The 13,641-nt window shown below is 43.7% G+C and overlaps 1 protein-coding gene across 5 annotated transcripts in view; it reads right to left on the bottom strand.

The window, feature by feature from the left end:
• The window catches only part of otofa (otoferlin a), a 255,023-nt gene extending 253,748 nt beyond the window's left edge, over window positions 1-1,275 (bottom strand). For 3 of the 5 annotated variants that reach the window (XM_055635424.1, XM_055635421.1, XM_055635425.1), the window contains exon 1: window positions 1,056-1,274. In XM_055635424.1, the coding sequence (XP_055491399.1) occupies window positions 1,056-1,134 (79 nt within the window). In that variant the 5' untranslated portion in view covers window positions 1,135-1,274. Of the gene's footprint in view, window positions 1-1,055 lie in introns of all 5 variants that reach the window. The other 2 variants (XM_055635427.1, XM_055635423.1) reach the window with 1 other exon arrangement.
• Window positions 1,276-13,641: the final 12,366 nt, after the last annotated feature.

The following is a 13,641-nucleotide window of genomic DNA, read 5'->3' as shown; positions in this document are numbered from 1 at the left end:
TAACTCTCCTTTTACATAGATGCGGCCCGACCCACTTAGTGCTTTCCGTATTTTGATTTATTGGAGGAAAATCCAACATTTTAGGCGTTCATAAAACCAAAATGATGACTGGCCGCGTTACCGAGTCAATGCTTCAGATTTCAGTTTTAAGATCTTTTCCCGCTATTTCAATGGCAATAATAAACCAGTCATTTGATTAAAACGCTTCATTAAATTAGCAGACTGAAGAATGCCACCCAAGCACTCATACAAGGCTCACAAATATCACCAGCAACAATTTCATACACTTTATTATTGTATCTGGAAGATACAAAAAAACAATTCACAGAAACATGTTGATTTGAACGTTTCCCCTGAGCGCAGCTCACGTCCTTCAGATTGCACTCATCTGATACAACGGAAGACACGAAAGTAAGTGGAAGGCATCGGGTGCTTCGCCAGCACCACCGGCGACAAGCCCCCATTCCTCACCCTTCCATTCACCAGCCCAACCGGCAACCATGGAAGCAGATGGTATTTTAAAAAAGAAGAAGCTTTTTTTAGCATGTTACCGTGCATGATAGACTGAAACAGGTAGCTACTGCCGTGACAGATATCAAACCTGCATTCATGTTGACTATTATCATAGATTATATGCAAAATGTATAAATAATAATGACCACAGCACTTTTTAAACGCGTTGTTTAAAGGATGCTATGCCACAACATTGCAGAGTTATCTTAACCAGGTTGATGGATGGATTATCAACATATACCAGGCTTAGCATTGAATAGTTATTCAAGTGATAGTAATTCAGACTGATATCTAGTTCCCCGGAGCCGAGTCCACTTCTCTGGATATCACAACTTTCTTTGGTGCAAATTGCAATCACTGAATGGATTTTGCCCGGGTCATATCACACCACAGTACAAGTCAGCCTGCCCCACACCTGGATATTTCTTGAGGAGTCCACCTCCAATAATCTGGTATCGCATTAAAACAAATCCACTGCATCCAGATGCGGCCATGTAAATTGCAACCGCGGACTATAAAACATAGAGATTCTCTCAGTTTACCTCGAAAGGTTACTTTTGCGATGCGGTCTCCTTTCCCCCGGAGATCGGTGACTGTTTTCAGATGCACTATGAGAGCCATGCTGAGCTGGAGTGGGTGAGCGCGGTCAGTGCTGGCTGGCCCGAGCAGGTGCCGCTACACTCTGGCTCGCCTTCCTCGCTCACAACAACACAGCGCTGAGCAGCCACAGAGAGAAGCAGCACTCGGCGTCTCCTCCCCTCAGGGCAACTCACCACGGAGCATCCAGTGTGGTGTTAGGATCCCTAAATAATTCAGAAGATTCATTAACAGAGCGGATATCGCTGACATTTTTTTTATTAAGGCTGCTCCACAATCATATTTGCAACCGGCAACAGACATCGTTAGTGTCAATCCAGCTGTTGTGGGCATGAACATGCAGTGTGTGGATTGCACCAAATACATTTCCACTGTTCACAGATACATGGTGAAAGGGGTTCCTGGTGCATTGGGATTACTATGGCACATCATGAATTCTATGTGTAGGAAAGAACTGCAGTTGCTGGTTTAAATTGAAGATAGACACAAAATGCAAGAGTAACTCAGCAGGGCAGGCAGCATCTCTGGGGAGAAGGAATGGGTGACATTTCAGGTCGAGACCTTTCTTCAGAGACCCGAAGAAGTGTCTCGACCAGAAACGTCACCCATTCCTTCTCCCGAGAGACGTTGCCAGTCCTGTTGAGCTACTCCAGCATTTTGTGTCTATCGGTAATTGTATTTTGGGCGTGTTCCTATCCAGGCAGGAGAAATTACGTTGAGAAATTGTAAACATTGGCTGAGACAATGGGCAAGTATTTTGCAGTGTGGGAGAACAATAAATAGTCCAGGGTTTGAGGCTATCTGATGGCAAAAAGGGATATGAAGTGTAGACGATAGCCGCAAAGAGGAAGTGCTGGGGAAATTGAGAGGACTAAATAGGAAGAGATTCCCTGGCCAGATACGCAATTCCCCAATGGGAAGATCCCCGGAGATCAATCAGGCCGATATCAGTTGTTGGCAAAACATTGGAATTTATCATTGAGGACATAGTATCAGGAAACTTAGAAAAAAAAACTAGGATAAAATGAGCCAGTCAACATAGTTTCATGCAATGGGAAGCGTGCTTCGTTAATGTAACTAATCATCGCGGATGCAATCAGTATGTTGGGTGATTGGGAACCGTACATACTTCTAAAATAACCTTCACAAACAGCTTACGTTTCGTTTCTCGTGTGAATACGACCCGTTGTACTCATATATGGCTTGGCTGTACTGTCATATACTATGATTTGCCTGTAGACAAAATTGCTGGAGAACTCAGCGGGTGAGGCAGCATCTATGGAGCGAAGGAATAGGTGACATTTCCGGTGGAGACCCTTCTTCAGACTGATGTGGTGGTAGTGTGGGCGGGAAGAAGAGAGGAAGAGGGGAGACAGTGGATTGTGGGAGAGCTAGGAAGGGGAGAGAAAAGAGGGAGAAAGCAGGGAATACCTGAAATTGGAGAAGTCAATGTTCATACCGCTGGGGTGTAAACTACCCAAGCAAAATATGAAGTGCTGCTCCTCCAATTTGCGGTGTGACTCACTCTGGCCTTGGAGGAGGCCCAGGACAGAAAGGTTAGATTTGGAATGAGAGGGGGAGTTGAAGTGCTGAGCCACCGGGAGATCAGGTAGGTTATTGTGAACTGAGCGAAGGTGTTGGGCGAAGCAATCACCAAGTCTCCGCTTGGTCTCACCGATGTAGAGCAGCTGACATCTAGAGCAGCGGATGCAATAGATGAGGTTGGAGGAGGTGCAGGTGAACCTCTGCTGCACCTGGAAAGACTGCTTGGGTCCTTGGATGAAGTTAAGGGGGGAGGTAAAGCGACAAGTGTAACATTTCCTGCGGTTACAAGGGAAAGTAGGGGAAGGGGTGGTTTGGGTGGGAAGGAATGAATTGACCAGGGAGTTACGTGGGGAGTGGTCTCTGCGGAAAGCCAAAAAGTGAGGAGATGGGAAGATATGGCTAGGGGTGGGATCCCATTGGAGGTGGCGAAAATGTCAGAGGATTATTTGTTGTATGTGATGGTTGGTAGAGTGGAAGGTGAGGACAAGGGGGACTCTGCCCTTGTTACGAGTGGGGGGGATGGGAAGTGAGAGTAGCGTTACGGGGTATAGAAGAGACCCTGGTGAGAGCCTCATCTATCATTGAAGAAAGGAACACCCGTTTCCTAAGGAATGAGGACACCTTCGATGCCCTGGTTTGGAAAACCTCATCCTGGGTACACATGCGGCCTAGACAGAGGAATTAGTAGGGGATAGAATCCTTACAGGAAGCAGGGTGGAAAGAAGTGTAGTCCAGATAGCCTTGGGAGTCAGTGAGATTATAGTAGATGTTGGTCTATAGTAGTAGTCTGTTACCTGCAATGGAGATAGTGAGGTCTAGAAACAGTAGGGAGATGTCGGAAATGGTCCAGGTGAATTTGAGTGCTGGATGGAAGTTAGTGGTGAAATAGATGAAGTCGTTGAGTTCTGAATGGGTGCAGGAGGTAGCACCAATACAGCTGTCGATGTAGCGGAGGTAGAATTCGGAAATAGGGCCACGGTACATCTCGAACAAGGATTGTTTGATGTGCCCTATGAAGAGGCAGGCATAGCTGGGGCCCATGCGTGTGCCCATAGTTATGCCTTGATTTGGAGGAAATGGGAGGAGTCAAATGAAAAGTTGTTGAGGGTAAGGACCAGCTCCGCTAGGTGGAGGAGAGTATCGCTAGATAGGGATTGGCTGGTTCTGCGGTGGAGGAAGAAACGGAGGGCTTTAAGACCCTCCTGGTGGGGGATGGAGGTGTAGAGTAACTGGACATCCATGGTGAAGATGAGGGAATGGGGGCCTAGAAAACGGAAGTCATGGAGGAGACGAAGAGCGTGTGAGGTGTCTTGGACATAGGTAGTCAAGTCAAGTCACATTTATTTATATAGCACATTTAAAAAACAACTCTCGTTGGCCAAAGTGCTTTACATTTGTTATAAGAATAGCACAATAAAACAGACTACATACATATATACATGTAGCCCTCACTCAGAGGACGTCAGGAAAGGCTTGGGAGTATAGATAAGTCTTTAGTCTTGACTTAAAAGAGTCGATGGAGGGGGCAGTTCTGATGAGAAAGGGGATGCTGTTCCACAGCCTAGGTGCTGCATCCGCAAAGGTGCGGTCGCCCCTGAGCTTATGCCTAGACCGTGGGATATTCAGCAACCCCAAGTGGGCCGATCTGAGGGGCCTGGAGGTGGAGTGGTGGGTGAGAAGACTTTTTATGTAGGTGGGGGCAAGCCCATTGAGGGCTTTGTAGACATGGAGGAGTATCTTGAAGTTTATACGGAACCGCACAGGGAGCCAGTGGAGAGGCCAGGATCGGGGTGATGTGGTCCCTTTTTTGGGTGCCCGTCAGGAGTCTCGCTGCGGTGTTTTGGACCAGTTGCAGGTGGGACAGGGAAGATTAGCTGATGCCAGTGTAAATGGAGTTGTAGTAATCTAGGCGGGAGGAGATGAATGTGTGGATGATCTTTTCCAGGTCATCAAACTGGAGGATTTTTTAAATTTTAGCTGTCGTCCGAAGCTGAGAGAAGCTAGCTTTTACCACGGCATTGATTTGTTTGTCAAATTTCAGTGCTGAGTCAAATATCGCGCCAAGGGTTTTGACGTGAGGTTTGAGTAGTGAGGTAAGACTTCCAAGGCTGCATGCTATCATTTTGATTGAAGGATGACCTCAGACTTACTCTCGTTTAGTTGGAGGAAGTTCTGGGCCATCCAACACTTTATATCCTTGAGGCAGTGGGTAAGGTTAAACAGATTAGATTGGTTTTTGGGCTTCAGGGGGAGGTAGAGTTGGATATCGTCTGCGTAGCAATTGAAGGAAATGCCGTGCCTTTCAATGACTTGGCCTAAGGGGAGCATATAGGTAGGGAGGGATTTAACCAAGGGGGATAGAATGGAGTTGAGGTATGTGGAAATATGTTAGGTGGGCACAAACAAGCAGAAACAATGGGTCTGCCAGGACAGTCAGGTTTGTGGATTTTGGGGAGAAGGTAAAATCGGGCCGTGCGGGGCTGGGGGACGATGAGGTTGGAGGCTTGGGAGGGCAGGGAGCCGGAAGTGATGAAGCCAGTGATAGTGTTTGATAATGGCCTGGTGCTCGTCTGTGGGGTCATGTCCACGGATAAGTAGGAGGAGGTGTCTGAGAGTTGGCGCTTGGCCTCAGACTTGTAGAGATCAGTTGCAGGTTTTATCACCAAGTCTGGGTTGTTGCAGAGTGAGTGGAGGGCTGTACATTCAGGGGGGGGAGAGGTTAGAGTGAGAAAGGGGAGTGGAGAAGTTGAGGCGGTTGATGTCACACCGGCAGTTTAAAATAAAATGGTCTAAGCAGGTAGATGGCCATGAGGGGGAGTCCAAGAGGAAGGGGTCCGTTGGAGACGGGAGAAGGGGTCATCACTAGGGGGTGAGGACTCCTGCCTGGATAGCTTTTAAAACAAGTGTCTTCACCGTTTCTGGGTGCACATGACAACAATAAACCAATGGTAATACCAATAAAACAAAAACTTTGACAAACTCAGCAGATTGAGGGTAAAAAAAATATGAAAAAGTTGCCTGGCCTTGCCCTCCCCAGATACTGTCCGAGTTCCCCCAAGATTCCAGCACCTGCAGTTTTCTGTGTCTCTGGTAAAATTCTGTGTCTGGTACCATTAAGGTCCCGAGCATGCTGGACTAATGGTTTTATTGTAAATGGTCTTTTTCGGGCAGGCAAATGGTTATAAAAAATCCTGTACACTCAACTATTTACAATGTGTTTTAATCATTTAGATAAAAGTCCAAAACGTAACATGTCCATGTTTATGGGTGACACAGAACTGATGGACGTGTGGATTGAGAGGAATACACAAGTTAACATGCCATATAAAGCATCACAGCTTGATATAATGACTGCTCTACCAAAGACAGTAAGAAATTACAGAATTGTGGATGCAGCCTATCACGGAAAGCAGCCTCCACCCTCTCCCCAACCTACTCCATCTACACTTCACACTGCCTTGGGAAGCAGCCAACATAATCAGGGACCATTTTCTTTTGTTGCCAAATTTCTCAACCGAGTTATTGTCAGCGTTTATAAAACACAGAGAGCGCCAACCTTCTTGATTAGTGCAGGTGTCCGAGGTTATGGGGAGAAGGCAGGAAAATGGGGTTGAGAGGGAGAGATAGATCAACCATGATTGAATGGCAGAGTAGACTTGATGGGCCAAATGACCTAATTGTGCTCCTATTCCTTATGACCTTATGACCCAAACACCCTACTTCTGCAGAAGACATTTCAGGCTGTCCTGTTATTTTGTTGACTCCTAACTAGTTTCACGAATAAGGCATAGCAATCCCATACTGTACCTGCTTCATGATATTTTTAGCATTACAATGCTGTTTCAGGCAAATGCTGGGGCAATTGTGTCACAGAAGCAAGTTCCAGGCACATTCACGGTTGCCTGCACCTGCATGAGTTGGGCGAATGTCTGTGGATTCCATCTCTGAGTTTGGGCACCCCAAGAATTCCGCAACAGCAAGGTGGGCCGATTCTAACACAAGTCACCCTCTTGCGATAGAGCCAAAGCCAAAGACCTCTCCATCCTCATCCAGCTGGGCTCTCCATCTCACCTTCCCCCATATAATTGCCATTTCGACTCATTTCCCTTTGCAAGTCATTCTTCTACAAATTTTCCAGTGCAATTGTCTTTTAAATGTATAAACTGTGGACAGAAAGCTATATAATCATGCTTGAATTTGGGAGTAACAGCAACCCTCTGTCACAGTTAGAAAAATAAAGGGGTGAAACATGTATAAACCCAACAGGATGACCATGGACAATAGATTGTTTAATTGTCAAAAGGTTGTGGTATTTGTCTGTTCTTGGGTACACTGTGCCCATCTCAGTCTTCATCATGACCACAACTAAGCATAGCTCCAGCAGCTACTCTGCTTTCTATTTATCGGTGAGATTTGGACACTCCACGGCATCACCCACCTTTTCCCCGGCTAAGTGTGCAGGTCAATTTGCACACAATTCTAAATTTTAAAAAAATAGAATACTTTGCTCTGCTTTAATATTTTTCAGAGATTTAAATTATCATTTGTTTTAAACCAACTTTAAATAGCTAATTTAAAACAGTAAGTTTAAACATACAATGCACATGGCTCAGATTGATAGGACCCTTTACAGTTAGGCATTAAATCCACCCCATGTCAATCAGGGCACCAAGGATCTTTGTTCGACAAAGTATATCCTCCCACTAATTTTCACCGAAACAACACTCTGTCGGTAAGATTTTTAGACCGCTGGTTTTAGGATCCTTTACCAAATATTTGAGACATGTTTGGGGATAGCCAGTCAATTGCTGATTTTACCTATTCACCCGGCTCCTTGCATTTCTTATGGGCCATTTGACATTTGCTGATGTCCCAATGAGTATTCGTATTAAATTGAATCACCTCAAAATTACTGAAATTACAGGCACAGGGTACACAGTTTCCTTCTTGCATCAAAAGTGTACGTTTTACTAATGCAAGTTTGCTAAGTGCTGACAACCATTTTTCAAAAGCTTATGGACAATTATCAGATCATGGCTTTGTTGCCTAAACTTTTCTTTGAGGACTAATGTATTCTTACAGCAGCTTCCATGTAGGCAGAGGGGTTATTATGTGGGGTCACCTGCGTCCAAGATGAGGTGTTCCATACTAGGACATCCGCGATGTCCTCATTCTTTAGGGAATGGTGGTTCCCCTCATGTCTTCTAGGTACCCCACAGCTCTGCCCTTGCTCCTCCTCCCCTTAGTCGCCACAGAGACAGTCCTCCTTGTCCATACCTTCCACCCCATCAGCCGTCGAATACAACACATAATCCTCCGAAATTTCCGCCACCTTCAACAGGATCCCACCACTAGCCACATTGTCCCATCTCCACTCCTTTCCGCCTTCCCTCCGCAACTCCCTGGTTAACTCATCCCTTCCCACCCAAACCACGCCCTCCCAAGGTACCTTCCCCTGCAACCACAGAAGATGCAACATATATCGCTATACCTCCTCCCTCGACTCTGTCCAGGGACCCCGACAGTCCTTTCAGGTTAGACAGAGGTTCACTTGCACCTCCTCCAACCTTATCTACTGTATCCGTTGTTCATGATGTGGACTCTTATACATCGGCGAGACCAAACGCAGACTGGGCGATCGTTTCACAGAACACCTTCACTCAGCCTGCCTGAACCAACCTGCGATTGCTGAACACTTTAATTCTCCTTCCCATTCCTACACAGACCTTTCTGTCCTAGGTCTCCTCCATTGTCAGAGTGAGGCTAAACGCAAATGGGAGGAACAGCAACTTATATTTCGCTTGGGCAGCTTACAGCCCAGTTTGATTTCTCTCATTTCAGGTAGCCCTGGCATTCCCTCTCCTTCTATCCCTCCCCCACCCAAGTCGCACTAGCTTCTCATTTTCACCCTACAAACAGCTTACAGCAAATGGCCTCTTTCCTCGTTACTGTTTTGCATATTTTTTCATTCATTGTTCTTTATGGGGGTCCAGGAATGTTGCGGCTCTGTTTCCACCAATCTTTCCACAAGAAGCAGAAGAAGTGCAAGACAGACACCATTGTGCAGATGCCGAGAAGTTTGTCAGCTCTGGCTGAACAACCTCTAATCTTGTATGTGAACTCGATAAGAAGATTGTTCTTTATCTCCCCACATCACCATCTATATCTCTTGTTTTCCTTATCCCTAACCAGTCTGAAGAAGGGTCTCGACCCGATACGTCATCTATTCCTCCTCTCCAGAGATGCTGCCTGACCCGCGGAGTTACTCCAGCTTTTTGTGTCTATCTTGGGGTTATTATGTAGATGCAAATACAACCTACAATGGTTGATGTATGATGGTTAATTGAGTCAAGTGTAGACATTAACCTCTGGATATAAATCCCAGAAGATTTCTAGACAAGGAGTTAAAGTGAAGGGTTAATGAATCGGCTGATACTTTTGATTAATATCCTTATTATTACATTGATTTCAGTGTTCTTATTGCCTAATAAATACACTGTTAAGACTGTACATAAAATGAATAAATTACAAGTGCATTGTCCAAAATAATAGGGCTGGGTGACTGCAAATGATAGTGACAGCACAATGATATGGAGTTGATTGTTACTTTGAACTCAGTCCAGTGTTACATTGCAATAGCCATATCATGCTTAATAGTCCTCCAAACATGCAGCAGTGCAAACATGATCAATTAAAAAAAAAATTCCTGCTACTGTTCCAAGTCTTTCCACTATCCCATTCCCCATTGCTACAAGATAAATTGATACCTGGTTTTTGTCACCTTTAGCTAAATCCAATACATTTCTAGATAGTCTGTGGAGTTACCTACTCTGCACCAGTAATTAGTAATACATTTCACTTGACAAGAAGTCCAATTCAAGGCATGTCTGCAAGGTTATTACAAACAACAGAGTTCATGGGACTTCTTACTCTTTAATTTCTTGTTCATATTCTTCAGTATTTTTTTTTATTTCAATGGTGTATTGTTGTGAACATTAAGTTGTTAAAGAATTACCTGTGAGTACAATTATAGTATGAATTGTTTTGGAGTTGTTTATTATAATGCACTAATATCCATTCTACTTTCAGTCTGGATGAGTTTTATTCAAATAATTATAATGCTAATGAAATAAATGAGGAAATGTAGCTTTCATATTTTCAGACCCAAAATAGAGATATGTTGTTTATCAAAACTTTCACAACAATTTCTACCATCTCAAGAACGGAAATTTGATGTTCAATATATATAATTTTGATAACAAGTTCCTCATCTTTGCCATGTTCAACAAAACTTAGCTTTTAAATGTCAAACAACTAGCCCAGATAAAACAAACATAAAGTAAAGCCCAGCCAGAATGTTATAGCACATACTGTACACCTGCTTGTAGAAGATGTGACTTCTGTCCCGTGGGATGTATACTGATAACCTCTTCACTGAACTCATTTCATTTTCATTCCATTCTATGACTAAAGAGAAAATGTACAAACATTTTTTTCCTGACAAAACAAGTACAAGAGATTTACGGCTGAAGAAGGGTTTCAACCCAAATTGTCACCCATTCCTTCTTTCCAGAGATGCTGCCTGTCCCGCTGAGTTACTCTGGAATTTTGTGTCTATCTTCGATTTAAAGCAGCATCTGCATTTCTTTCCTACACAAGTTTTACATTTCACTTTCAAGAGGATAGTATTAACATGAATCAGGGATTTTCTTTAGGATGCAACAACAAGGAACTACAGATGCTGGCTTATAGCAAATGCATTGGAATAAAACAGGTCAGGCAGCATCTCTGGAAAAAATGGATAGGTGACGTTTCAGGTCAGGACTATTCTTTTCGACTGATTGCAAGATATTGTGATATGTTAGTTATTGGAAGGGTTACAGGTGGAGGATGCGAGGGAGAATCTGGTGGCAGGTCAGCCAGGGCTTAGGAGAGGGGGGGGGGAGAGAGAGAATGGGATCCGTTAACTAAAATTGCAGAAATAAATGTTCATACCATTGGCTTATAAGTTACCGAAGTGGAGTAGGAGATGCTATTCCTCCAGTTTGTGTGAGGCCTCACTCTGGCAATGGAGACGGCCCAGGATGGAAAGTTCTATATAGAAATGGAAGGGAGTTTAAATGTTTAGCAACCGGGAGATCCAACAGGCCTTGGCGGACTGAGTTTTTTTTGTTAAATGGTCCCCAAGCCCAGTATAAACGAGGGTCCTGACACAAAATGTCGCCTATCCATTCCCTCTACAGATGCTGCATGACCCTCTGTTCCTGCAGAAAGTTGTGTTTTGTAGACGCTGATGCTCTTTTCTCAGTTCAAAAGTAAATGGGAAATATGACGGGGCCGAAACTAGACTCTTGATATTATAGGGCCAGGGTGAGTTTGATAAAAAAACATTTGCAGCCAGTTTTCTTAGAAAAGAATGGAAGCAGTGAATGCAAGCCTGCAGGCAGTCTGGAAGGAAAAATAGGGTGCTTATCTTTAATGCAATCATGCTGGACATCATCATTAAGTTTACTGCAATTGATCCATTCAATTGCATTTCTGTCACTGTCAAAGTACTGAAATTATTCTTAGCAAAGAAATGTAGTGACAATGTCTGAAGGGTACCAACCCAAAACATTACCCATCCTTTCCCTCCCGAGAGGCTGCCTGACCCACTGAGCTACATTTTTAGTTTAGTTTAGTTTAGAAATAAAACGCAGAAACAGGCCCTTTGGCCCACCGAGTCCACGCCGACCATGGATCCCTGCACACTAACACCATCCTACACACACTTTTTGCATTTATAGCACTTAACCTACTAACCTGTACATCTTTGGAATGTGGGAGGAAACCGAAAATCTCAGAGAAAACTCACGCAGGTCTCAGGGAGAACGTACAAACTCCGTTCAGACAGCACCCGTAGTCGGGATTTAACCCGGATCTCCGGCGCAGCAAGAGCTGTAAGGCAGCAACTCTTCTGCTGCGCCACTGTGCCGCCCTACTCCAGCACTTTGTGTCTATCTTCAATGTAGTGAAGGGTTAGCTCAATAAGCTAACAACTTGTATGTGTCAACCAAAGATAAGTTACTTCTTTGTGGAAAAGCATGGCAAGTAATCGTGGGAAACAAGTATTTCCAGTGCCAAGTGTATTGGTTTATTATTGTACAGTGGTAAAGTGAAAATTCTTAGCATGCTATCTAGTCAAATTATACAGCACATGAGTACAATCAAGCCATATACAAGTACTGTACTGCCGATCGTGCCTGGAGAAAAATGCCAGGGTGCAGTGCTACAGCATTATAGTTAAGTTTAGTTTAGTTTATTGTCACATGTGCCAAGGTACATAGAAAATCTTTTTGTTGCATGCTATCCAGTCAACAAAAAGACAAATATATTACAATCGAGTTGTCCACAGTGTACAGATAAGAGGGTAATGGGAATAAAATTTAGTGCAAGATAGGAAAGTCAGATTAAAGATGGTCCAAGTATCTCCAATAGGTAAATGGCAGCTCAGGACCACTCTCTAGTTGGTGATAGGGTGTTCTGTTGCTCTATAACAGCTAGGAAGAAAAACTCCCTGAATCTGGACGTATGCTTTGTCACATTTCTATACCTCTTGCCTGATGGGAGAGGAGAGTAGAGGGGTGAGACTTGTAGTTGATTATGCTGGTGGCCTTGCCGAGGCAGCGTGAAGTATAGATGGGATCAATGGAAGGGCGGGTGGTTTGTTTGAAGTTATGGGCTGCGTCTACAACACTCTGCAATTTCTTGCAGTCTTGGATGGAGCAATTCCCAAACCATGCTGTGATGAATTGCGATAAACACTGAAGCTCAACACCATACTCTACATAGCAGTCCACTTGTCCCCATCGACAACCATTAATTCATTCCAACCCTAATGCATAGGTGGAGCAGTTTGTACCACCTGCAGGATTCACTGCAGCAACTGACCAAGACTCCTTTAACAGCACCTTTTAATCCTATTGTGAGATTCAAAAATCACAAATGCTCTTGAGACAAATTCAGACAAAGAAGTGTTTTTATTAATTTCATATTCTGCAGAATAGGTGCCTCTCCTCTGATGTCCTCTAGAGGCACAAAGAAAATGGAGATGCTTTCTATCTTTATACAGTTCATTTCATTATTATCACATTCTCATGTCCCCCCCATTGAGCTTTTGCCAATCAGAACACTAAGTTTATATTCCCACGAGAATGTCTCGGAAAGTCTCCTGACGTCAAAGACTCCCAAGGCTTCTGCTGAAGTTGTTATCTGTTTGTTACTTTTTATCTAGAATTTCTCTCTGTTCTGTATATTGTTACTTTATTCTACCAGCAGTCTGGCTTCTGCTGATAAGCTCATTTCTTTCTAAGTTATATTTTTCAGAGTTCTAGTATAATTCAACCATCCCTATAAACCCTTTTCTCACACTATGATGTTGACAAGCTAGAAGGACAAGAGCAACAAAAGCTTGGGAACACCACCACTGGGTCAAGATCATGGAATTCCCTTTGTAACAACACTGTGAGGATAGGCACACCTCAAAGACAAGAACGGTTCAAGGAGGCATCTCACCACCACCTTCTCGTGGGCAATTAGGGATGGACAATTAAATGCTGGCTCAGCCTGTGAAGTCCATATCCCACAAATTATTATTTTTTTAAACATAAGGATCATTTGCAACTCAAATAAATTGAATTTGTGGGAAGGTACATCTCATTTAGAAATGGTACCAATTGCATTACATACCAGAAAAAAAAATCAAAAGCGAGGCAATAAAAATGTAGCATTGATCATCTAGATTTCTCAGCTGGATATTTTTTTACTGCATTATTTACCTTAGCTTGTTTGCTAACCGACAAAGAGGGAATCCTGCTGTGATGCTGCATTGTTGCACTGCAATAATGTACACTACAATAAATTTCATAAGTCCTACAATTAGCAATAAATACTTGTAATAGGTAATTTGGAGGATGGAATTAAAATGCAAATTGGAATCACACATTC

Source organism: Leucoraja erinacea, chromosome 5 (assembly GCF_028641065.1).
Source record: "Leucoraja erinacea ecotype New England chromosome 5, Leri_hhj_1, whole genome shotgun sequence".
Taxonomy (NCBI): Eukaryota; Metazoa; Chordata; class Chondrichthyes; order Rajiformes; family Rajidae; genus Leucoraja; species Leucoraja erinaceus.
This window is presented reverse-complemented; position numbering and strand designations above follow the sequence as displayed.